A 27,893-nucleotide genomic window follows, 5' to 3' on the forward strand; every position below is an offset into this window, starting at 1 on the left:
TAAGAATAAAAATGTGACACAAACGTTCGCAGTTTGACGAAAATTTATGAGTTAGAACTTTTAGAATAAAGGCGGAGGCGGGTGTTCGCGTAGTGGTTATGAACGTGGCTTTGTAACTGGGTGATACCCAGCTGTTCATATTAAAGAATGTACTTCCGCCCACGTCTACGATACCTAATTGGTATTTTTAGAAGTTAAGCCCTGACTGAAAAAAATAGGCGATTACTTTACCTACTTTACTTTTACATCTCTTTTAGAATAGTAGTAAAATAAATAGCGTTTTGATTCAAATAAGTGTGTCAGCTTATGAAGCCATCATTTTAAAGGTACAAAAAATGAAAAAAAGAGAAAAGAAAAAACGCAATCTAAGCGGAAGATGATAAATATTTATAAGTGGGTCAAATCGATAAAGAAAAAAAATGTTCTCATAAAACGAAGAAAGAATTCCTTGGGAATCTTATTCCAAACTAAAATATAAAACGCTAATCAAGGTCTTTCTGTTAAAGAGAAGTGAGATTTCTATTTGTGGACGCAAGAAAACCGGTAGAGGATTCCGGCTTTCTCCAAGATATCGCCAGCGCACCCAGCTCTAGAATGATACTCCCCGGCGGCGTTCTTTCCGCTTACTCATCTAACTCTCGACGGCTGGTCTTTCTTCTATAAGTAGGAATCTGGCGAGAATTGACTAAGTTTTTTTTTTTGTATTCCTACTTTCATAAATTTGTTGTGATTTGTTTAGGACTGACATACAATACAACTTTGCCGGCGGAAGTTGCTTTCATTGGTTCAGCCGATCATCATCTTACTTCCTTCTAATTCAGAACTTTGCTACCATGTTATTATTTCCCTATAAATATTAAACAGTTTTAAGCCCTTTTTTTTTAATCTTTTATTGTAATTTACCACTGCAACAATTGTTGCAACAAGCAAATATGGTAAAAGAAAAAAGAAATAAAAGGAAATCACGAGTGGAGAAGGCACCCAGTGGTGCCACTCCAGTAACGTGCTTTGCTCTCATGATAAAAAAAGATCACGAGGCCATCTTCTCTTCAATCTCCTTAGAGGATTCCTCCTGGTAATGTGGAGGGAAGATAGGTGTTCTATGAGAGGGGTTTAGGATGAGCTGCTGTAGAGTGGAATGAAATTTGAAAAAACGAGTGTTAGCAAGATCTGTAATGAAAGGGATTTTGAGGTCATTATGGATAGTGTGAGGTTAGATACATAGAACGGAGCGTTAAGAAGTTTTCGAAGTATTTTTGGACTGCAATGCCTGGAGGCGTAGTGAGTTGGAACGCTTAGTCGATCCCCATACTTCGATGTCGTATGACCAAATAGGTTACGCAGTAACAGTAGATATAAGAGTCCCTTAAATTAAATTAAAATGACATTCTTATATGGAGGCCCCCCCACCAAGAGAGTTGTCCTTAATTGAATTTTCTCGGAAAACTGTTTCAAATAAAAGTTGCAGAACTTCCCACGCGCGTTAAGTCACACCTAATTTATAACGAAAAAAAAAAAATGAAATGAAAAGTCCAACTTTACTAAAATTGGTAAGAATTAATTATGTCTCAAATGTCCGAAGTTGGGAGAAAACTGGTTAAGTTCGAACTTAGAGATCAGTAGTCGGGTGAGTGTTCACATTAATTAAGTTTAGTCCTCGCATCAGTTTGGGTTTTTAAATAAGAAGTAAGATTCCCGAATATAATTCATCGAACAGGTGCAAAACCCAAACTTCTGGCAGATCTCTAATAACGCTTGCTATATCGATTTAGTTTATCTGTTTAAATATATTGTAATTTAAGTTCGATAAAAACATTTATTTTCAATAATAAGCATGCTTTAAAAATTACGTAGTTCATCATTTACTAACCTCACATAACCTGACATCTTCATAGCAAATTACCATCAGCCCCCCTCCCGACGACAAGAGAGACCGTTTATTCGTCACGGCTGATTCCTTCAATTTGCATCAGATCGTCACTATTGATGACGCAAACTTTTCTTTGTGAAAGTGATTTGTCATTAAGTAATTAATTATTTAGTTCTTTTTTTTTGTTCACTCTGTGCAAGAATTGTTTTTGTTCCAATTAGAACTAAACATGGATGTGCATCACTGATTTCTATTTTTCTCGCCCAAACAGTACCATTATTGGCTCTAAATATTCTCCTAGTTGACCTCCTTCTCTCTATTATGATTTATGTGGCTTTGGCACTTTTTTGTTTGTTAGTATTACTTTCATTCATTTCTTTTACTTTCTCTGCGGTGCTTTTACTTGTAAGCTTTGCATGTTTGTGTTTTATCAACCTTCGGATGTTAGGAATTTCTGAAGTATCTGTGAAATTTCTTATTATTCAAGGCATTTTGTGCAACATATTCCCAGTATTTAGATTCACATCGCTGAAATGCTTTAATGAAACGTGTGCAAAATCCTCATCAACACGTATAATCTCTCCAGAAAACACTGGCCTTTCGGTAAGTGAAATAATTGTTTGTAAACATTGTTTTAAACTTCACTTCAAGCATAAGTAAAATTACAAGTTCCGAAAAATTAGTTAAACATTTTTTTCCCCTTAAAAATCTAAATTTCGGGGGTAAGTGATTACATAAATTGCAGTAAAAATAATTAATGTGTGTGTGCAACTAGTAATTTTTTCGTTTGCAGGGGGTCTCATTAAATTCTGATGGGGAATATGACTTAGAAGTACCTGCAGCGCTGGCAGTTTTTGGATGCTGAGATTTTAGCTGCAAAGTAAGTAAACAAAGTGAGTCCTATTTTTCGCAGGCAGGGCCTAACTGTAGTCGTGGACGGTGGCTGAACCACTTTCTTTACTCTTAAGAAATAGCTACAAAACTGGACTCAAATTGGGACTCTCCTACTTTCCAGTCCGAACGTTTAGTGAGCTAAACAGAACCCAAGAGTTCGCCTTGTGACACTCCGGTGAGTTAAGAGTTGGAAATTAATTAAAAGTAAGTAAAAAAACTAGCAGTTTGAATCATTTAATCCGGTTTCCGAGTTAAAAACGCCAAATAAAACTCTATCTGCATGCAAGTGGTGAATTTGCTTTCACTAATAATTTAGAATAAAGCAAGCAGTTACGTGATGCCAAGTGTGTCATTTAACGGGATGAATGGTTTGTTTGCATATTTAAAAATCTCTACAACCATCATCTTCTCGATAGCGTTTTTTTTTTTTTAACAACCTGGTTATGAACCTCTGAAGTTGCCCAATTGGTTTTCTAAATCGTCTGTTATTATTGTCTTATCTCTGCTACTGTCACTGTGAGAATCTATTCTATTTGAAAGTTATAACATTGGGAGCTCTAGCTAATTATCGACTTTTAGCTTCTTTAAAATTTTAATTAAAAATTACTTTTTACGTAAATAAATAACCGTAAAAGTTAAAGTAAAATAAAATATTATTTGAATTAAACTATTTTTCTTTGTAATTCGTTTTTCTGTTAAGTGAAAATTTTGCTTCTTTTTCTTAAAAAAAAAAGAATAATTCTTGCTAAAATAAGTTGTCAAATAAGAAACTTCAAAGCTTGAACGTTTTTTGTTTGTCTTGAAGAATTGTCAGGTTGCAGCTCAGAACAGGTTGCAGCTCAGAACAGGTTGCAGCTCAGAACAGGTTGCAGTGCAAAACCTTTTTAAAATCAGAATTATTGTACAAAAGTCGTGACATTCTAAACCATAAATTCACAGATCCTAGCTAAAATACTCGTATTTTTTCGTTTTCAGATAAAAACTCTTCAAATTCTTCTCATAACATGTCACTTTCTGTGAAATCTTAATTTCAGAGAATTAACGCGATCGCAATACTTCCTTTCATTAGGAATATAAATAAGAATTCCAGGCCCGTACCGGTAATGTACGGAAGGATGAGACTGATCCAGATGTAAGTAGTGTGCATTTTTTTCTTTTTAAATCATTGGTGCCATTTTTGATAAATGAGTTTTTAATAGTTAATTTTTATAGTTCAAAACTATTTATGAACTGTAAAGCCTACATATAACAAATAGTATCCATTGTAATAAGACAGGAGAGGAGGGCGTGGCTGTAGGCGTAGTCGTGATTCAAATTTTAGCATTTGATTGGCTAATCCAACCGCCTATGTTTCACACCTCTACCTCTGTATTCTGATTGGGTAATTACATAACTCTAGTCATTTCATAGAAAAATTAAATTTAAATTTTGTTTACCAATTTTTCTTCCGTAGGTATTTGATAAATTATCAGAATATGCAATAACAGTTAAGTATGAAATAACTGTTTAAATGTGATAGTATTCATTTTTTTTAAATCTTATTTAAGCTCAAGGAAAAAAAAAGAAAAGTTAATAGTTTTGTAAGATTTTCCGGAAAAAGGAGGAAAAACTCAAATCTGCTCAGAGTTGGATCAGGAGAAGTTCGCCATGTTGTGGTGTTAATATGGCGTACTGCATTTTAATGAAAACTGATTTAGAAATATCTTTTAGAATCCACAATACCTAGCAAGGACTCCAACCAGAAATTCAGTCTCTCACCACGGTAAAGTAGTTGCAATAAGCTTATTCGGTCCTGGAGGCCAGAGCCTGAGGGCTATGCCCCACACAACTCCTTGGATTAGACGTTTAACTAAGAGATAATCTGAACACTCATTTCATAAAAACACCGAGTTTGCCTAAACAGTATTGTCTGAGAGTTTCAGTGACAACAGATAATCAAGTTGCAAACAAAATCAAAATTGGCTTTCTTGGATTATTATTTTCTTTGAATTATCACTTACAAAGTTACCTCCTGCATGTAACTAAAAACAAATTGTGTAAAACATGGTTATATAGCTCTTGGTAGGTTACCTTGTGGTTGTAACTCAGACTGATGGTAGATGGCGGAGAAAGTGCACACAGATGGCAGCACCGTAGTGAGTACAAGATTGGCCAACCAAACATAGTGCAGCGATGTCTCCGCTAGCGCTCCCATTGGTCTGTCTGCGCTTTCTTCACCTGGACAATTGGATTTGATCAATTAGACTGCATTATAGTGCAACAATGTTAACACATACAATTAAAAACAAAAGTTATTAATATTACTTTCATTTAAAAGAAAGAATTGTAATCGTGCAGATTTTAGATTTTTTGTCTTTCCACCGGAAATAATTGTATACAAATAATTCAATGGTGTGACCGAGACAAAGCCAGGTTTCCAGCTTTTCCAGTGAGTCTCCTGGAACAATCATCGAGTCTATGGTCCAGTTAGAGATGTCCTAGTGCTACACCAACGGTTTGGACAACGACAATGACCCTGAACCAATGACGATTACCCTTCCGAATCGTCCCAAGCAAAGATCCTAGTCTAGAATCCTTACTCCGAACTTTCACTCCGACAGGCTTTTTTTTCACTACCAAATTCCCGAAAACAGGTGGAGAAAATTTGGCCACAAAGAGTGTAACTACCATATTTCTGGTCTACGTTGGATACTTAGAAGTAGTTCGCACAGAACTTCCTAGATCGAATGTAAGGGGACTGTAAAATAAAGGATACACAGAGAACTAACTTTGTAAGAAGATTTGAAGTTAGGGAAGGGATTAAGGGGAGTGGTTAGCGTAATATTCCAATGCAAAGATCCCGAGTTCGAATCCAGGCTGCTGACCCTTCTAGGGATTTTCTCTTCCTAGGAGCTTCTTGTAGCTGACCGTCCAGTGATGGGCTGTATTTTTTGTGACGAGAGAACACTGTCCGGTGGCCGGAAGTGCGCTGAAAAAAGCTCCGAGCGCCAATGATCTCATCACAATAATACGCCTAAAAAAAAGTAAAAAAAGATTTGAAAGTTGAATTAAGGAGTTTATTTTGTGAAATTTCTAGAACGAAGGTAATTGGTGTATAATTGGGGATGGAGACTTCTTTGATTGGGGGTTTTCCTGTTAAGCTCTTTGCTTAGCTTTCCCCAATTACCGGATAATGTTCATATGACAATGATGATAATAATAATAACAAAGGAATGAAAACAATAAAGAGACCATCTGCAAAGATAATGGGCCGGAAGGATGCACAGAAAGAGAAACCCAGATGCACGCCAATGACCTTGACAGACATCAGCTGTCTGACCCACATTCCACAGACTGCTTCATGTTAATTTCTGCATTTAAATTTAAAGACTTAGTAACTACTCTTAAAGTAGACTGATCACGATTTTCACCTTAAAACGTTGAGTTGTTACCGTTTTTTCTTTTACTGGCCGAGTTAATTAATGTCCTAGACTACTTCATCGCTTTTCTACCTGGTCGAAATTTCTTTCTTTTAGAACTGTATTTACCTCTAGCCAAATTAATGAAGAGTGCATTGGAAAGTTAAGGTTACAAAGATCTTAAATGTTTTTTTTTTTTTTTTTTTTATTGTATATATTTATTTATTTACAACCTGTATACATATAACATACATCAAGTAAATGCGTTCATCAATTTGTTAGGCACAGGTTGTAGGCTGAACCCGAGGATCCAGCGCCACAATCGGGAAGGCATGGTGAGAGGGGCCAGCCAATGCTGGAACTCTCTAGGGGTTGGAAGGAAGTTTAGGAAATAGGTAAAAGGTCACGGGGCCAACGTCGTTTCAGGCGTCGTGGAGGACTGTCGGGATGGGTTGTTGTGGATAAGGCTTGTGCTGTGGGATTAGGATGTATGGTTAGGCTATTATGGAAATTAAGGAAGCGAGAATGGATTAGGTCATTGACAAAAGGGATATTGAGGTCTGTGTGGAGGGTTAAATTGGATACATAATAAGGAGCGTTGACGATATGCCGAAGGACTTTAGATTGAAAGGATTGGATTCTTTGAATGTTGGAAGGTTTCGCAGAACCCCACAGTTCAGCTCCGTAGGTCCAGAGGGGTCTTAGTAGTGTCTTGTATAGAGTCAGTTTGTTATGTACGTTCATGGTTGATCTCCGCCCTAGCAGTCTTCGTAGTTGTCCGTATCGTCTATTGAGTTCCTGTCTTTTCAGTCTAGTGTGCGGGTTCCATGTAAGTCGACTGTCTAAATACAGTCCTAGGTAGCGTACTTGTGTGGAGGTCGGTATTTCTCTGTTGTGTATGAGTAGTGGGGGGCAAGTTTGTCTACGTAAGGTGAATGTTATCTGTTGGCATTTGTCTTCGTTCAGTCTCATTTTCCATCTTAAATGTTAAAACTAATTTGATTGTAAAGACGTATTTGCTCCACTTATTTGCCTTTTCCCCGGCGATATTAGTTCGCCATGTTTAAAACAAACTCGTAGGAGTTGTTTTCGAAAAATATCTCAAAATATGGGGGAAAAAATCGATTTAGTAAAGACGCCGTCCCGATAACACAGTAATTAGAAATCGATTGGCAACAATGTGTTTTACAGATATTCTGTTGAACGCGCAGACACACAAATCCTTGGATTATTTTAATAACTTTGTACCAACGTTAAGAAGGATAAATTATAAATTCCCCTTGTCTGGGATAGAAGGATTGCATTATTTACTTACTACCACAGCTGCTTTCATGTAGCATGCATAAAGGTACTTCTTTAAGCGATTTTAACTTAACACAAAATCATAAGTTCAAAAGTTCACGACCTTCAATAAAAGGTTTTATGTATTTTATTTTGCTACAATTTACATTTTGATAATTATTTAACAAAGTAAACATTAAATAAGAATATATTACAAAATAAATAACTCTATTAAATATTTATTTACATCGTAGGACGGCTGGGTTATAACTATTTGTACATTTTAGAACAAACTCTTATTTGAGGAGTAGATTGTTATCTAAGAACTTAGGTATGTAACAACTAATTTATGATTAGATAAGAACAATACTAGTAATTTAAAAATATAAAATATAGACGTAGATTGTCCAGTTATGATGACTTGATAATCTGGCATAAATACAGCATAGTTAACGGTTGAAATTACGAGTGTCTTGTGTCGGCTTGAGAAGTCCTTGTATTGAACCAATACGATTTTCAATGAACTTTTAACCAGTTGTAGATCTGTAACGTGACCTTGTAGATGTAGATCTGTAACATGACCTTGTAGATGTAGATCTGTAACTTGACCTTGTAGATTGACCTATAACTTGTAACTTGACCTTGTAGATGTACATCTATAACTTGTAACTTGACCCTGTAGATATAGATCTATAGCTTGTAACTTGACCTTGTAGATTGACCTATAACTTGTAACTTGACCTTGTAGATGTACATCTATAACTTGTAATTTGACTTGTAGATTGACCTATAACTTGTAACTTGACCTTGTAGATGTACATCTATAACTTGTAACTTGACCCTGTAGATGGACCTATAACTTGTAACTTGACCTTGTAGATCTTCTATTTCCATCATTTTTCCCGAAAATTCGATTAAGCGTACTTCTAGGTTAGGCTTCCCTCTATAAAGACGTGTGAGTGTTCATACCAGATGTTTGTTTAAAGTAACTAACTTTGGCACTTTCTAAATTATATTTAGAAGCCAATAAATATAGTTAGATATTAAAAGTAAATAAATAAATAACGGAAGGTTTTAACAAAACAGGTTTTTGCAAGATTCATATTTGTACCTAGAAAAACCAGCTGATCTTCCCCCTCTAATTCTTGTTTTATGTGTGTGTTAGGTACCTTGTGGAGCTTTGTGGCTACCGCAAATCAACTATTCCATTTGCTAGAATAATCAAAGTGCATTTTTTATCAAAGTACCGCTGGAAGTCGGCCAGACCTGTACTTCTCCACAATATTTAGTTAAATTTAAATTATTTATTTGTTGATGGTAAATTCTTTTTTTAATATTTAAGTAAATATATTTTCCTACGAATGTATTTACTTCAAGAATGCTAACAAGTAATAGATATAATCATTAAATCAGGATTCTAATTCAAATAGGAGTTAGCCGCAATAGTTAGTGGTTATAAGTTTAGACTAATCAAATAATTTGTTACCGTTATTCCAATATAAGAATTGGTTTTCTGGTTTCCATAGCCAAGATTATATATTCCAGAATTGTGGTGCAAAATTTAGTTAGTTAAAATTTAGAATATAAATTTGTGGTTAGCTAGCTTACAAACACATTTTACTCATATTTATTTTCTTTTAGGTTAGAGCAATTATTGTAATCGTGTCAAATTATCGATATTTCGAAATATCCATGAAATTATCGATTTCACAGGGATTTCATACGTTTTGGGGCACTTTAAAAAAAAGTGGTATTTAGAAAATATAAACTTTTGAAGTCTGCCTGCCCCTTTAAGTAGGGTTGTTGAAAAATAGTAAAAACCAAGTGAAGAACCAACCCTGTATTTGGGTGTCGCCTTAGTGTCTCCGACCATGCACTTTGCAAACCAAATCTCTTTGTAGCATTTTGCTGGATGGACTTTTTCCTGAAAGTATTTAGATTAGCTCTAATTTTCGTCATTGATTTTCACCACTAATTTTCATTTTGAACTCCCCTGGGTCAGAAAAAATGAGCAATACATATTTGTTTACAAAAAAAACTTTATATTTGGATTTGGTCTGTCACTTGACGATCAAAATATTTAAACCAGAAGTTCTGTGTTCCTGAAAGGGACTTCTTCGAAAATGACTCCTTCGATTATCTACAAAACGAAAAATTGGTTGTTAAAACATTCTGAGAGGGGGGGGGGCGCGCGCGAAATATATAAATATATATTTTAAAACTCTGGATTTGAACGAAATGTCCTGAGTTATTATAGAACTTCGAGAAAAGAGAATCGATTGTTCACACCACATCTTTGCTCATCGATAATGAGAGAAAGTCAACAAAAATATTCAATTTCATGTTAGTAAACACAAAAACATTACAGGTTAAATTTGCGTGACCAAAATTTTCATTTAAATATCATGTCCATAAAATTACATTGTTACAGATCATTACAATTGTTGGATTGTGAGTTAGTTAGAAAAAAAAAATATATATATATGAATGAGAAGCGAGCAGTTTCTATAAAGTTTTAAGTTGGTAGCCTTACTTTCTCCCATAGAAGAGGAGACAGTGTTGCCACCCTTGGCCTATCAAACATTTGGTCAGTGGGTCAGTGGTGCCCCCACTCTGCAACCAATCTAACTCGTTAATTAACTCTTCCACAAATCACAGTTGTTTAACTTAAATCTTATTTATAATTGGATTTAGTTCTCTGTAAATATTCTCTGCTTTAAAGTACTTTCTCTGGGTTGATTTTTTTTTTTTTTTTTTTTAATTTAAAGCGGATTAATATTTGTGGTTACAGGCGCCTGGAGCTTTTCTCAGTGCACTGCCAGTCAAGAGTGTCCACCACCGGACTGTGAGCTGTAAGAAGTTCCTAGGAATAATAATAAAAAAAAAAAACTAAGAGCCTGCAGCTGGATTCGAACCCATGATCTCCACGTTGGAATCCAGTACACGATAACCACTCGGCCAATCCTCTCCCTTGGAAAATATTCGACTTTATCTCATTGCATTTCTAAACATTTCAGCCAACTTTGACTTTTTACTAAACGTTTGTTTCAAATTTGAGAGCAGCCTTATTTTACTATTAGGCGTGGTGCAATCGCTGAATGTACAGCAATATAGGCAAAGCAATGAATTGTTGAATTTCATTATGGTTGCCAATTACTTCCTGTAATAATTGTACGAATAAAAAGTTAAAGGTTAGGCAGGCAGCATTCTTGCATCATTATCTTTTGCTTATGATGACGACACTGCCATCTCCACTCCACATTCAGACCCAGTTCAAATCTACACGCTTCTTTACAACAACGTCCAAACTCTCTAGAAAAATGGTTTCCAAAAAATGGAAAATGAAAGTAAACTACGAAAAGTGTCACAAATAATCTTCACTCGTAGACGTGCCTGATCTGTCCTCCAGTTTGCTACAACCGGACAGCACTTCCTTGCACTGTCACTGAACGATAACTGGGACTATACAAGGACATGGAATTCACATGAAACGTCTGAAACGGCAAGAACTCAAAAAACTTTACTACTTACATTTTCTTATGGAAATACGTTTAAGGGCACTTCCGGAGAAGTAAGGAGGTAGTTAGGCTGCTAAAAGTTCCACTCCAATGAGGAATGGATTAATACCGGAAGGAAGTCTTCACTCAATGGATTTTTCAGTTTTAAAAGCCTTTTGCCGTTAGCCTATTTGGAGGTATATGGTAAAATATTAAAAATCAGCATCTCGAGAATCGTAATCAGAGAAAATCGCCGGGGTGTGGCCACTAGATTTTCTTTCTTAAGCGAATAAACCATTCGCCATTACGGCCTCGGCTAAATAGTAACAGGTTTCCCTTTCAGCGAGCGGCAGGATGTATGGCGCTTGATTTCCCAGTGGTGACGTCATACTGAAAGTTCCAATTTCCAGCACTGGCCCACTGCACCGCTGAGAGTAGAGTGGGGGGGCACGACCACAGAAGCTGAATAGACACGAGGCCCATAGTATATCTTCTTTCCACTACATCGCCGCTGGCCACGAAGGAGGTTCACTTTCTCTAATGACGTTTCATCTAACACATTCCCATAGATACACTAACACCGAGAACTACACAAAACGGAAACCTACATATCTTTCTATTCAATATTTTCTTCCATTCCTGTGACGTCTTTAACTCCTCCCCCATAATACCACAGCCACTACAAACCTTCCTTCCACCTGATTATTCCCTGTTTTTTTTGTTTATTTTCATTCCTTACATTTCTTTCTCTTGATTCAACCGCCATACCTTCCAACTGGTAGTATGTTTAACAGAGTACAAAATAAATAATAAAAAAAGAATCTTTAAACTTTCTACTGAGAATAGAAAAACACTTAAGTTCGTTTTCTCTCACTAAATCTAAACAATGACAGAAAAACTAGTTTGAATAGTGTGACGACTATCTCGAGGTAAATAACTCACAATAAATGTAAAAGTTGTAAATCTATCAGCACTTAATGTGTTTACGAAGATTATGAATAGAAAAGCAGAGAAAAACAAGGTAAGAACCTGTAAGTAAATATGTACACCTTGAGGAAAAAAATCTTGAAGATCATTTATTTACAAATTAAGTATGGACCAGCTCATTGCGGGCTCACGACGTATTGATACAAATTCCAAATAGAGTTCAATTTATCATAGATCTTGAGAAAGTCTTTTGTTTCCAGACTTCTTGAAGTTGTACGCTTGCCAAGGTGGTAATGAGATGTGTGGATGGCTCTAAGTAAGAAAGCAGTTGTCCATTACTTTGGTCATGTGAGTGTGAATGGCATTGAATGTCGAAGTTCTCTCTGTGAAATTGTGTGTTCCTGGTACACGATGGGGGCATTCAGTACTTTATTTTAAAAAGTCTGAAGTCTTGTAGATTATTATTAAGTAATTGCCTATTTTTTCAGGCGGGCTTTACGTTCAATTAGGAGTCGTAGGCGACTAGCAAACATACTTTACTGCAAATTTCTTTTTATTCCATTAAATAAAATGCAAGGCCTGAAGACTGGGAATCGAACCTACTATACCCGCAATACATATCAGCTTTACAGGTCTCGCCTCTAACCGCTCGGCTACCGTGGCGCCTGTAGATGATTAATAATAGTGTAGTACGAGTAATAGATGTAGGCAGTTACAATTGAAATTACCATCTTTTTTTTTTTTTTTTGCCTTCTGGGCGTGCAGATTAGCCACAATTACCATCTTAAAGACTGAGTTATAAAGATATACAGTAAAAGTTATGCTAATAATTATCAGTTTGTTATGTAATCTACAAATAGAAGATTATTATCGAATAGGGAGATTATAGTATTATTATATTATTATAATAGGGAGAATTTTGGTACAGTTTAGGATAAAGTTTAATTTGTTCGACGGCTTTGTTTGTTAACAAAACCGTTTGAGCTTTATTTGGTTTGTTTATAGTACTAACAGAGCACAAAACAAACAATACTTGAAATATCAGTTATTTTGCTTACTTAGTAGAAAGAGATACGATGTACGATCATGTTTGGTCCAAAAATAATCATATTATAATAAATGTTATAATTAAAAAGCATGCAAAGCATAGAGAGGTTACAAGGTAGACAGGTTAAGTAAACAATCTTGCCTACATCATCATCATCATCATCATACTGAACAAACAGATCTGGTGATGTATGCACAGCAGCTAACGTAGTCTTCTTCTTCACGGCATAGTTACCCACCTTGCATGCTCTACTTAGCGCCCCAAGGTGCTGCTCTCCCACCGGCTAATAGTGAAATTATTCTACCCCACTTCTCTCGGTGCGTACACCATATTTGAATAATTTATCATGTGATTAATAATCACTGATATTTTGTCTTGGCAAAACAATAATCTGCCGAAGAATCTGCACCATCTTCTTGTAGTAAAATTAACTAAATTAATTTCCTTGAAATATGTATTAAAAAAAGTTCTGCCTAAATCAGATTTTTAACTTGCTACACTAGACTGAAGCTCATGCAGATAGACATGATTCTCAAAAACATGTCGATTCTCCAATCGGGTATCGCCGGAGTAAAAGAGCTTAATCGAACATTTTACACAATCGACTTATTTCCTTTTTCTTAATTACTGCTTGGAAGAGATTGGAAGTTAAATTTCGGAGAAAATATTTTGGCCATTTTGCCGGGTGGGGCGGGCTCGTACTTAATTTTGAGAAAACTAACGGATTTTTTTTTTTTTTTTTTACAAAAGTACACACTAACCACTACTAGATGGCACCAGCAATGACAGCAACGTTCCTCGGCACCGTTCATCTATGCACGTGAAAAAGAAATAAATACATAAAAAAAAAAGATATCTTGAATGCTTTGATTTCCCCGTGACCAGTTGCATCATTATTCCGATGTATGTTTGTAAATCTGTCGTCGTCAGTGATACGCCACATTGTGAATAATACTGGGTCCATTTCCTTCTTTCTGTGATGTTCTTTTGTGAAGTTGATTGTTGATAAATCGGATCCCTTATAACATAAGAAATGCATTCTTTCGTGTACCATCTTGAACGTCTTGTCCTACAGGACAGGGGAAAAAGAGGTAACATTTATTTTTTGTTATTTATTTCGACTGTTACAGCACACGTACGTAATGACGAACGGTATTCTCGTGAATGTTATGTGTTAGTAGTCTATTGGTAACAGGTGCAGGGCCGAACTGTTATTGCTGTGAACCAACATTACAGCATGTTCAATCAATTAGTTTTTTATGACCAGTCCAGTCTATGATTGATTAAGACATCAGGTATTTAATCATAGGAAATGATTTGTTTTTAGGCCAATCACAATTAGTTTAGATACTTTTACACATTCAAGTTGATTTTATTCAGGCTCAGGGGAGAAACTATGAAGCCATTTCCTTCTTTTAATATATTTTATAATTATGAAAATTTATATTAATAAATTCAACCATCTTTGTGGTACAAAATTTGAAGTTTTAAAAAAATTTAATTACGTCATCTATGACAAGAAAAGACGTAGGTGTTTTCAGTAGTTTGTATGCATACTAAGAGTAACTATCGCTTCCTTCCTGTAGATATTTTACAGTTTCTATTTAAGTTCGATAATTTTTTGTTATTTTTGTTTTGAAGTAGTTTTTTTTTTTTTTTAATGGAATCAGATTCTGCCGGAAACTATGAGTTTATTCGTCAACTTGCCGGAAATACGTCTATTCATACTTGAAATTTCCACGATTTTCCGTTTTTAAGTCCGGCTAATTTAAAAAAAAAAAAAAAATTATATCTGACTCAAAGTGGATATATTTTGAATACGCACTGGTACTTGAATTGTGGTCAAGTTGGGGCAACATTTTGGGTAACTGCTCACCATTTTTCCCCAGGCTTTTCATCATTGCCTTTTTAAAGCATCTAGCGCAGGAGCCGCCAAACCTTTTTTTTGATCATGGACCCCCCCCATATAATTTTTCGAAATCTCCATCGACCCCCGTCCATAAAAGTAATTTTCAGTTAATTAAAATAAAACTATCTATTAGGTACTGTGTTTGTACAATTTATTTTATGATTTTAAAACATTTATTAAAGTAATTTCTGCATTGTTTAACAAATAGTTTCATGAAATTATCTTGAATGTTGAAATTTAAATACCTTAATATTTATTAAATAATAAGTGATTATAAATAAGTAAAGGAGCTGCAAGTATTGCTTCTTAATTAATGAGATGGGGTGTGCCTGGTGTTTCTTTGCAAGGTTCGCTATATTGGGTTCGAAATTGTTTTTCCTTCGACCCCCTACTTTTGTTAAATAGACCCCTGGGGGGCTATATAGACCACTTTGGCGATCTCTGATCTAGATAATTTTCTGAACGGTGCAACATTCACCTTTGAGGATCAGGCGATAATATAGCATTCGTCGAATACCTTGAAAACTCAAGGTCACTCAATTTTCATCTTGATGGGATGCATCCATTTGTCTTTCACGTCGGCAAAGATTTACTGGTGTAAATCCCAGCAAAATGTTACCCTCCACCAACCCCATATAAACCTAATAAAATTTGAAAAATCACTACCATAAAAAAAAAAAAAAAATTCTGTGGAACGAACACAAGTCCTTAGCTTCAGGATTTCCGGTAGAAAGTAGGAAGCCCTTTCAATAACAAATATAATGCACATTCACTTTGTACTAAGAAGTGCCGGTTAGTACCATTGACCGGCGATTAGCGCCACAGGTGTCTCTAGAAATGTTGCTGTTACCAGTACTATAAAAAGAATGATGACAATCATCTGGAAATGACAGGAAATTTGACTTTAAAAATAGATTAGAGAGAATTAGGGCCATCATTAAAATATTTATGGAGCGGAGAGGGGGGGCCACAAAAAGTTTCTGTCATTCCAATTGGATATTCAAATCTGTTGACCTGTTTTTTTTTTTAAATTCATGGGGGGGTTATTTTATCTGATTAATTTTATTCAATTTTTTTGTTGTTAGTTTGACCTCAAATTGAAGGAGAAATCGGGTGGATCTCTAGAGTCTGGAAGTGGCTCGGAGAACTTTATACTCGAGCAACATCTGGCCTTGGGCAATCACAAGCTTTCTTTTAATTTTCTGGACACTTTGAAGTTTTCATTAAAAACGTAACTTGACTTCCTTATTTATAAAATATTACGGTTCATGTCCGTCACTGCTACACCCAAAATAGTATTGCCTGTTTCCTAATAGGATTTAAACCCGACCCAACACAAGTCACGTGCTAACCAATTCTACGACTACCTCGGAAATTGGAATCAATTTCGACAAAAATATTTTTAAAAAATCTATCTAGTAAATTCTTACTTCCGGTTTCACTGATTTTTCTCTAAATTTTGGAGCATTATACCTACCTATTGAATGCTTCCTAATTTCCTGTTGTTGTTTTTTTACATTCTCTTCCGCTGCTACAGTAAGAGCGGAATTTCCAGCCGATTTTCAAGTGATCTTTTACCGGAAATATCCATTCCCCCCCTGATCCTCGAAGTTTTTTAACCTTAACCCGTACCTCAAAAACAATAAAATCGTAGAATGCTCAAATTTTTGATTTTTACATAAGATACGAACAGAAGAAGCTACAATATGGTTTTACTACAAAATTAGGCGAACCGGAAGTACTAATTTATTCAATGGATAGTTCCGTTTCTCCAAAATGGCTCCATGGCTGGGGTGGGGGTTGGTAGGCTTCACTGTAAGGTTATATTTCAGTGTAATGTACGATTTTTACACATTATAATGTTGGTAATAATTAATTTGGGGGGGGGTCTAATTTTCCGAGTTTAAAGACTATTAATGAGTTCGAACCTTGAGTATAGTAGTAACAGGAAGTCGGTCGCGAGTTCATTACAGAGTTTTCGTTGCATGTTATCTCGTTCTGAAGATAAATATTTCTGAAATGTTGGCACCAGTGTAAGTTATTGTAGCTTCCTATCCTGAAATTAATGAATTAGATTGGACAAAAATTTGGCTAATTCATTAATGAAATAATTAAGAAATTAGGTACGTGCCAACTCATCAAACAATGAGTTCCAAACTTCCGTGACTGAATTACAAACGAAGGTAAAATTAAGTTTCGTATTTCACTGCTGTCTTGATTAGAAACAAAATATTTACTGTGGTGGTGGGTAGCACCTCCACTAAATTGCTAAATACGAAGCGTAAGCTTCAAGGTTTACCTCTTTCAGGGTTTATTTGTGGCCGCAGAAGAAGGCGAGACTGTTAAAAGCCGTGTCTGGAATAGTAAAATCAAGACTAGGAATTGAGGCTGGATTTACACAAACACTAAGACTACGACCTGCAGTCTCAGCATTTCCGCTTCTAAGTTACTAAAAAAGAGAGAAGCCCCCCAATCACTTCACAAAAATTCAAATCTTTCTAATAAAATATTAAAAAAGAAATCTATCTTAGGGAATCGTAGAAAACCCTAGGAGCCATTTTCAAAAAAGTAAATTGAACAAAGGGGTACTTCCGGTTGAAAAATGGAATTCGTCTTCCGGCTCAAATTGAGTGACACATTTATTCCTCTTCAAACAGTTCACAAGAGATGGGACCGTGAATTAAATAAGTATGACAAGGAGACTACTTGACAGCAGATCCAGTCTCTCCCTAAACAGTAAACTACAGTACGATTTAAAAACCCTTACTGGACGTATATATCCATATTGTACAATCTCCCAAATCCCTACAACCTCCCATAATCCCTACAATCTCCCACAATCCCTACAATCTCCTACAATTCCCCAAATTCCTACAACTTTCCACAACCCCTACAACCTCCTACAATCTCCCATAATCCCTACAACCTCCTACAAACTCCCAAATCCCTACAACCTCCCACAATCCCTACAATTTCCCACAATTCCTACAACCTCCTACAATCCCTACAATCTCCCAAATTCCTACAACCTCCTACAATCTCCCAAATCTCTACAACCTCCTTATAATCGTTAATAATCCCTTCTTTGGTATTGAATTTGAAGAAAGTTCCTTTCTGAACTTTATCGTCCGATCCTGCTATAAGAACTTCCAAAAATTTTCTGCAATCCCACAATAATCCTTGAAACCGCCACTTCTCATCCTGCACCATCCCAGAAACCCCTACCAGAAACTTGATAAACGAAAGAGGTCTAGCTATTTCCTTTCCATGAGTCTTTAGTGCCTGCGGTTAGCTTCAGCTTATTACGAACATTACCGTTGGGCAGCTTCTAGATTTAGCTCGCATGCTTATTGGATATCTGACCGTTTTTGGATTTACGGCCACCATCAGAGTTAGCCTAATCAGTTTGGTGTCGAGATTTCGACTTTACAAAGCGTCACCCATCTCGTAACTTGCTGAGAGTAGTAATCTACCTCTGACAATGGATGGAAAAGTCCGATACCGGTCAGAAAGACAATCAAAGATAACCCCGAGAAAAATTGTGGTTGAGCGGAAGTCGTGTGAGTATTCTCACAAGTTTCCCAACCCACCCCCCAATACTGCCAAATTCCGGTTTGGCTCTGGACTCAATGGCAAGCATTTCATTGTATTTCACAAGATTTGACCTCGTGGAGGTCAACGAGGTCAAAGTATAGCTTTAATACACCAACAATTTTACATCCTGCATCAACGAGAACTTTGTCCACCTAGGTCATCTGGCCACAGTGGTCGTCGCCCTCTATTGATTGGTTATATTTTAATTGAAATGTAAATTCTAGATGAAAACAGACCTTGCGTTCAAAAACATTGAACATTCAGTCTGAGTTTTATTGTGGACAGTTAATTGGATAACATAAAGGTTATTTGTTTAGCGCCTCTGGGAACCGCGATGTACCGAGGGGCGGAGAGGAGAGACAAATTAATTAAATGGTTGACGGTTGTTCCTGTATTGTCCAATTGGATTTACTTTTCAAATGCAGGACAATAAAATGTTTAGAGAGGGCGGCACATTATAGAAATTAATAAAATAAGCTGGCTCAGACCTGTAATACTGATGACAATAAAATTGCTTAATTAATCTGCATGTTCAGACAAGTCTCTATTTCATCCATTGACGGTTTTTTTTTCAGGCACTCTTCCCTGATAAGATTAGACTGCTTACCCCAGCTCTTTCTTTCTAGGAGTTAACCAGCAAGCCTAGGTGAGTACCAGAACTTGGGAGCAGGATTTACTTCACTTAGGAGGCCTTGGAAGTCTTCGCCTCCAGGAAAGAGTTAATCGCTGATCGCCGACACTGAGAGTGTTTATCCCCAGTTCGTAAGGACTTCCCTAGAGAGCGTCACCAAATTTCAGAGGGAGCTACCCTTCCTTAGAGTTCTCCCTGAAAATGGACAGAATATTTTCCTTCCCACGTAAAGTGTTTTTTTTTACATGTTTAATTGGGAAACAAGGCGTAACGCACTTTATAGGAGTCCACCGTGTGGAGTGGCTGGGTCACTTGGAAAGGATGGCTGAAAATAGAATGCCGCGCAGATTACTGTTTGACAAAAAAAAAAAAAAAAAAAAAAAGAGTTGGAAGACCACGTTGGCGTTGGCTCCAGGAAGTTGAGGAAAGACCGTTGGAGTAGATGACTGGAGAGGGGAAAAGCAAGATATAGGTATATCTCGGGTGTAACATTATTAGAGAAGCCAAGGCCCACACACCAGGCTGTTGAGCTACAAGAAGAAGAGGAAGATTGGGAAACACGACTCCCTAAAAAAATAACTGGAAAAGTCTGTTGTAAAGACTCACAGGACTTTCTCTTACGGATATTTGAGTCACACTGTTATCACTGTAGAAGGGATACATCAACCCTCTCTTACAAAACTGCCCATCATCGAATTGGTGAGTAAAAATTCAAAATTTCTATTTGTAATGAGAAAAAAATCTCAAAGCTCAAAAAAAATCGTGTCCCGGAAACCACGAAATGTGTGTATTTCCGGTGAAAAGAGTATTTGCCCGATCACAATACTTCCCTCAAGAGCATTAAGAGAAACCATAGAACAGAAAAAAAAACAACAAATTAATTAGATAATTAATCAATATGTAAATCATTTGTGAAAGTACTTAAAAAGTCGCTAATAGACGAAGTAAATCAACAAGATGTTGATAGCCGTGCTGCAGCTAACCAGTTGGACAAGATCAGCAATTCAACTTAACTACAGCAACATGAATCAACTAACAACGGCACACTACTTCTCATTGGCGTGGTCACTGTACTTCCGCTTGGCCCACTAACATACTTGCAATATATATATATACACACACTTCTACTAATACTAACTTTAATATTACTTTACAAGCAAACTGTCTGTCCCGTCTGTAAATATGCTTCATTGTAATGAATGTCTTGCAGTTTGATAGGTTATGATAGATAGGTATTATAACAGTGTTTACATTAAGAGACAGTTTTTTCCTTTTTTTATTAACACTGGGAAAGCAACACTGTCACAGCTAAATCAGTGTTGCCATCGATGACAGTTTGTTTTTTTCCCTGTTCTTGACCCCCCCCCCTTCCTAGCTAATTCTAAATTATTAGAATCCTAATTATTCTAATTACTCGAATAAAATTGAAAGCTATCACGCTATCTGTACATTATAATTGATTTTTTTTTGGTTCGAAAATCTTTTCATAACTCAACTAATTTTGGGTTTATGAAATAATACCCGGCGCATACGTACATTGTAACAGAGGGATTGACCCGTATTTACACTGCCGGTCAAAAGTTTAGGACCACCTCAATTTTTTGAGAATATTCGATATATTTTGGAATAAATAACACAAACTAACATTGTTTTTCTGCAATGAAGCTTTAATATATGTTAACAGAAGTACACAGTTCAATATACGAGGGGCACTATTTATATTTTGAGCCTAATAATAAAAAAACAGTAATTTGTCATTGAAAATGACTTTATTGTTTTTCAAAATATTCTCCTTAATGGTCTATACACTTCTGCATGTGTTCGAACCCACTTGTCAAAGCATTTTTTTCCATTCCGCTTGAGACACCTCCAAAACATGGTATTTTTAATGCATCAACGGCTTCCTCTGCCGACGAAAATCGTTGTCCACGTAATTTATTCTTGACGTTCGGAAACAAAAAGTAGTCATTTGGTGCCAAATCAGGACTGAACGGCGGATGACCCATTAATTCGATTTTTTGAGTGCTCAAATAGTTGGTTGTTAGAAGAGATGTGTGTGACAGCTGGCATTGTCTTGATGAAGAATGATTCGACGGCGCTTGTTTGTTTTCCTTATTTCATCAAAGACTTTCGGCAAACAAATGGTTGTGTACCATTCAGAATTGACGGTTCTACGTTCCTCTAAAGCAGTGGTTCTCGCTCTTCTCAGTGGTCGGGGTCGCGACTGACAGGTTGAGAACCGCTGCTCTAAAGGCAGTGTTGCCACATGACCAGGTTTTCCGAAAAAAAAAACAGGCGACCATTTGTTTCGAAGTGCTTCGAGCGCGAACAACTTTTGTTGGATTTGAAACAACCATACAGTCGACAGCTGTCTAGTTTCCGGCTCATACGCATATATCCATGATTCGTCACCTGTTACAATCTTATACCCGTCTTTTGAAGCACCGCCATTGTACGTATGCCTACCGTAAGTGTAATTAGGGTTTTGAGTGATTAAAACTTATTAATTAATATAAATAACAGGTGGTCTTAAACTTTTGAGCAGCAGTGTACATAATTATAAAAGTTCCAAATTATAGTATAAAATTAAAATTAATTAAAAACAATTCTCATAATCAAAAATTAAATTAACTTTCCTATTAACAATATACTTGTAAATAAATTAAAAAGAAATAATAATTGTATATTAAAAAACTAAAAATTATAAATTAGATATTTTTAAAAGAAATCTTTATTTAGATTAGATCAAGTGATCTGTTTAATTAATACTTTGGTTAATTATTTAAATAAAAAAATTCATAAATTTCAATGAATTAATTGTAAATAAATACAAATTACCAGGCTTACTGCTCAAGAGTGTTTTCTTTGTAGTAAGAAATCGTAATAAGTAGGGAACGGATTCGTATGTATTTACATATTTTTTTCTAGGCAATTTACAGACGTTTTTCAACTAGAAGTATTCATACTGACACTCTTTAAGCCGTTTGAGTCTACTTTTAGTTCACATATTTGGATGTTATCGCATATTTATACATATTTGATTAAAATAAATAAATATTTCTACATATTTAATCAAAATATGTACATATTTTTCATTTTGGGCATATTTTCATAATTGGGAGGTGGTTGACAGGAACTGTGAACCACAGACTGTAGGGCTGTGAATCACAGTGGTTAAAAAAGTGTTCTTAAAAGCACCAAGTCGCATTAAAATGCTAAAAGATCTCTATCCAGACTTGTGCCTTCCACCAGAACCAATATTGACAAGATGGGGTACTTGGCTGGAAGCAGCTCAGTATTACTATGAAAACTACAATAAAATCAAGAATGTCCTTTCACATCTCGAAGACGAAGCAGTAGCGATAAATACAGCCAAGTCTTTATTCGAGAAACCTAATTTAAAAAACGACCTTGCATTCATTTCTGCCAATTGCGTATTTCTTGCACAAGCCATTACCCAACTTGAGTCCCAAAATGTTCGACTGACAGAAAACGTGTCCAACGTTAAAAAAAAGTCATCGAAAAGGTGGAAGGAATACCTGGGAGTAAGGGAGATCTGATCAGATCAAAACTGGTAGAAGTACTGAGCAAGAACAAAGGGTGGGAGACCATCTGCAAGATTTCTGATATTATCAGTGGAACAGAAGTCACCTCAGAACATCGTGTACCCCTTTACAACCAACGAGATAACTTCTTTCAGCAAGGCACCTATAACATATGTAGATGTTGAACGATCTTTTAGTCGTTACAAGTCCATCTTACGCCCAAATCGTCGTTACTTTACGTTCCAACTCTTTAACAAAAACTTACAGTTTAAAATGTTAAGTATAAGGGTTGATTAAACGCCAAAAGGTACACAAATCAGCAAGCACCCAACATTTCATTAATTCTTCATTAATATTTAAGTAATTTTACTGCATTATTTTTCATTAATATTTTTTAGAATTTATTAGATTTCACAGACCCTTATGCTGGCCATTTTCGTCTACAAAATATATGTTCAAGTAGCACTGTAGATTGACTGTAATATCTAGTTATTTATAATAATCAAACTGTTAATTACAGGTTAAAAAGAAAAACGTTATAAAAAAAAAAATTATGAGGCTAAAAAATTCAAAACTTTTTTTTATAAAAAAAAATGTAATATGTAATATAAAGTAAATAAGATATGCATATTTTTAGGACAGCTAATTATTCCAGGATTTTACTGTAGGTAAAATTAGGGGGACTAAATTAAATTACAATTGAGAAATGAATAATTGTTGTTGAATAATCTGCTTGTTATTAACTGTGTGTTATTTGTGCTCAGATCGTCGTCACTTTACGTTCCAACATTTGAAATTTCATGTGGTTGCAAACAATTTCGAAGGGTGAAGTTTTCAAAATTGAAAATTTAACACATCTTTTTATAAATAGTAAAAATGTTCTTTGTTGTATAAATCATTATAACTTGTAAAAACAAATTATTTTGTTCCTAATAAATTATTATAAATTGTAAAAATGTTCTTTTCTCGTATAAATAATTATAACTTGCCAAAAAAAAAAAAAATCCATTTTCATAAAAAAAAATGTCCATTTTTCTTAAATATTCCAGAAAATATTTTAAGAAAATCATATTTTCCACATAATTGACGAAAATAAATGCATATTTTAGTTAAATATTTGGCATTTTTAAATACATAAAAATCCGTTCCTTAGTAATAAGGCAATTTACATTTACTAACTCGGGCATAAAATGTGTTCTTTGTAAGGCAAAAATGAAAACAGTCCATTAGTTCGTTATTCCTACAATACACACATTCCTCAAAATGCTTTAAAATTAATGAGTGCTCTGATCGTTAAATTTAGATACATATTTCCCAGATAATCTAAACTGTGCAATAAAGCGTTTAAATAAAAATTGTAAATCAGAAGTTAAATAACTTTGAACATTACAATCACTTTCAAAAAAAAAAACAATCTAAGTAATTGTAGATTTTAGTTGTATGTAAGTAAACAATTGATTTAAGTCCGTGCTTCTTAGATAACACTGATAATTACTTTAAAACAGAAGAAATATTATTTACTAATTCCTTGGATGTTTCTAGATTTAAAATAGCAAACATTCCAATTTCATTAACCATATTAGCCAATTGAGCAAACCCGACAACTCTACACAAACTGAATGTTAGGTTACAGTCTGGGAAGGTTTAGCATTACTTTGGTGTGTTTACATTACTTAGTTCGTTTGAGTGTTTTCATAGTGTTCAGTGATGGCTTAAATAATTATTCTTTTCATGTAATATATTGTTCTTTTATTTATGTATCATATTTTATTTCTTTGTATTGTTTTTGCATTAATTTATTTATAAAATTGTATTCTTTTCAGTATAATAAAATCTGTTTCAAAAAAAACCCTACTTACACATATTTATTTTACCAATTTTTTTTGTAGGTTAATTCTTTTCTTAGCAGCTGTTCGTAACAGAGGAATGGGTGTTTGACTTCCGCTCTAAAAGGGTCCATTTCAAGGTAAAGTACGACATAAGAAATCGATAAATTGGCACAGAGAAATACAAAAGTCTGAACTTCCTGCGGATTTTCTGTACGCTTTCCTTTCACGTTCATTGCTTCCGTCCGACTTCCCTCTCAAGATCTGTAAAATCGCCTTGCATATAAAAGGGTAACCGGGGACCTTGTAACTTCTTCTGTACAGAAATATGAACGAGTCCTTACCACGTAAGTACTTCATAAAAAGTTAAATACCTATTCACATTATAACTTTCAATCTTGATGACATCATCATGTGATATAGTGATGTCATCATGTTCGTAACTAGTGAATATCTTAGGATATCCTGCTGAACAATCATTAACTCTCCTGATGGTGACAAATAAATGATTGAAAGTCGGCGCTTCAACCGATTGCACAGGAAGTGATTATGTTATTCCCCAGCAAATAGATTTCCAATTAATTTTCCTTTTTCTCCCTCTCTTCTAACTTATCATTTTCCGGAGAGTTATCCAGCCTAAAGTTTTAGATCTATCGTTCTCTTGGGATTACCGGATGTTTGTTTAAAGCTTACAGCGTATACAGGGCGCATAAGTTACAAGAAATCAAGTTAGCAGGTCGCTGGAGGGCGGCTCTACTTTCCCCTGCCTTGGAGCTCGCACGCTAGGCTAACACTTATCTCTGCAAAGTTCTACACATTTTAGCCAGCGTTTCAAGTCCACTGGGATATGCAATGTCCATTGTGGACATTGCAGTACGATATATTCTGAAATAAGTCTAATTTGCGCCAAGAGATTTTACTTTTTTTCCAGGGGGCGAACATTTATGCCACTTTTTCTGGCCATAATTTACGAAATGCAATTTTCTTTTAGTGATTTATTGTAAACAACAATCACACAATTTCATGGCACTTCCGCTCAATCGATTTTATTCAAATTGGGTATTTTAATTATTAACTTTTAAGTACTATAAACGTAAAATAAAAGTAATGATCCTCAAAGTGTAAAACCCAGTGAGTAATGAGATACTTCCGGAACTTTTAAAATTTTCTCGAATTCAAAATTTAATTGAGACATTTTACCGCTTTTTGTACTTCAACGGAAAGACCCCCACTCCCAAGATCCCTTAAATCGAATTGTCCCGGAAATAATGATAAAAAAAAAATATAGTTGATGGCCACCACTACTGCAAGGAGAATAGTTTTAAAGTAGAACTAGCTTTAAGGAAGGAAATGGTCCATTCAGCAAAGAGGTACTTCCGGTGGTGGAGTTTCGGCAACACATTTCCTGTACAATACTTTCCCATGAAGGTCTTTTCTTAACTAGCGAGTGAAAGTAAAAAAAATTCCATGCAAATGATGGAAAGCTCGAAATCTTGTAATAATCGAATGTAACGTATAAATCGATATATTTAAAAAAAAATTATCGACATGATTAGGTTATATTATTAGCGAACTTTTACAATAACGAGTTGTCACTAAAAATATTTATTTTTTTAAACCAGAAAAATCATAGAAACCGTATTAAACTATTAATAGAAGGTCTTTTCCTAACTAGCGAGTGAAAGTAACAAAATGTGCATGCAAATCGATGGAAAGCTCGATCTCTAGTAATAATGATACATGTAACGTATAAATCGATATACTTTTTTTTTATAAAATATCGACATGATTAGGTTATATTATTAGCGAACTTTTACAATAACGAGTTGTCACTAACAATATTTATTTTTTATTTAAGCTAGAAAAATCACACAAAAAAAATCCTATTAAACTATTAATACAGTTTGATTGGTCTAGCAGAATGCCAATAAAAACTGCTGATTGGCCGCATTTATCATACTTTCACTGGGCCTCCCCACCCAATTATTTGTTACGTTTGTTTTCTCGCCTTGGCCATCGATAATTGGTCATTTTGTTGCATCCGTCGACCTCAACAGTTTCTGTTTTCTTTCTTTCTTCTGGTTCTTTTCCAATTCACTGCACGCTCCAGACTTTCATTTGGTATCTCTTCGTCTAATTACCAACAGACTGGCTGGCTTTGTTCAGTAAACATGCGGTATTAGTGTTGGTTAATTGGTCATTTTGTGAAAAGTTTACAGATGCAATAATCGATGAAATTAGAAAGTGAAGGATTCATTGGTTTTAATGCGGGAGTAAAGGTAAAATGGCGCGAAATGGCGACATCATAGCGGAAGTCAACACTACGTAACTTTCTCGCCCACATTCTCACTGTTTATTTCCTCTTACTAAGGGGAAAGAAGCGTAATTTGATGCGAACAATGTTGCAATAACAAGTTTGCCCCAGAATTGGTCCAATTTTAAGGCCCCCCTCAAAATCAAGAAAACTCCGATTTTGATCGAATATTCCTGAGCGACCTGACCACAATGATCTTACAGAATGATCACTTTTCAGTTTTTCCTGAGTTTTCTCGAAAGCAGCTCCAAAGAGTTTCTTTATCAATCCAAAACGTTTTCTTGTGCAGGAAAATTCTATTAAAGCAAACTCGGGGCACTTTTTCCGGGTAGATTTCCCTCTAAAGTGTAATGTATATGGTTCTACCACTTAAGGAGTATTTAATGAATTACTGTAATTCTAGGGCCGAAGGAAACTACTCAAACGGAAGTACTAAGTTGCTTTGAATAGTTTATTTTTATTGATTTCCATTATGTTTTCTCACACTATAATTTTGATTGAATCAATAATATCGATGATTTTATTCGTCACAGATCACTCAGTCAGCAAGTTAGTGTAAGACGGAAGCCTAGTTAAAGTCTTCATTCCGAACACCAAACTGGATCTACCACTGATGATGGACGATGAATTGCAGTGGCGGATAAACTGAGGAAAACAAGGGCCTTTTCCGAGGATAAACAAAAAAGAAAACAGTGTGCCTTTTCCGGTTGGCAGAATTTCGGTACAAAAGTTTATAAACCGGAACCCATGGTGGCACTGATTAGAAATGTCAAATGTGATATTTATTCGATTTTGGAACTAAGATGCCCATTTTGATGCTGAGACTAAATTGTAAAGAAAAAAAAAATTAATTTTGTCTGAAGAAGTCATGAGAGTGTTTCCGCCATATGTTTTTCCTGTATCTTTAAATTTTAAGCATGTTGTAATAAATAAATTATCGATTTATTCGATCCACGGATCCGATCTTCCTGGTAAATCGATAGATAAGTACATGTTTTCAGGTTCTACTCAGGCCAGGCAAATTCTAGGCAGCCAGCCAGTCACAAGATACAATCATTTGCGTCAATAAATTCCTCCCCTTCATCCTTGCCGAAGAACAAAACCTGCTCAGACTCCAATGCCCAACAAGGGATGACATTCTAGGTCGTAGCCGAGGCTG

At 35.4% G+C, this 27,893-nt stretch overlaps 1 protein-coding gene and 1 long non-coding RNA gene across 8 annotated transcripts in view; one reads left to right on the forward strand and one right to left on the reverse strand.

The window, feature by feature from the left end:
* The window catches only part of LOC141452121 (uncharacterized), a 43,027-nt gene that overhangs the window by 7,062 nt on the left and 8,072 nt on the right, over positions 1–27,893 (reverse strand). The window contains exon 2 of the mRNA XM_074123988.1: positions 4,835–4,981. Coding sequence (XP_073980089.1) covers positions 4,835–4,958 — 124 coding nt within the window. The 5' untranslated portion in view covers positions 4,959–4,981. The remainder of the gene's footprint in view (positions 1–4,834; positions 4,982–27,893) is intronic.
* On the forward strand, positions 1,813–27,684 carry LOC141452122 (uncharacterized). 7 transcript variants are annotated; one of them, XR_012457238.1, is made up of 5 exons: positions 1,813–2,473; positions 2,664–2,968; positions 10,235–16,055; positions 19,045–24,767; positions 27,268–27,684. It is a non-coding gene; the product is annotated as an uncharacterized lncRNA (long non-coding RNA). The 7 variants fall into 7 exon arrangements; XR_012457240.1 differs by having other exon boundaries at positions 2,664–2,750; positions 2,886–2,968; positions 10,235–24,767; XR_012457239.1 differs by adding an exon at positions 3,570–3,896 and having other exon boundaries at positions 2,664–2,750; positions 10,235–24,767.

Source organism: Rhodnius prolixus, unplaced genomic scaffold (genome assembly GCF_049639745.1).
Source record: "Rhodnius prolixus isolate KJV_2025 unplaced genomic scaffold, Rpr scaffold_3, whole genome shotgun sequence".
In the NCBI taxonomy this organism is placed as follows: domain Eukaryota; kingdom Metazoa; phylum Arthropoda; class Insecta; order Hemiptera; family Reduviidae; genus Rhodnius; species Rhodnius prolixus.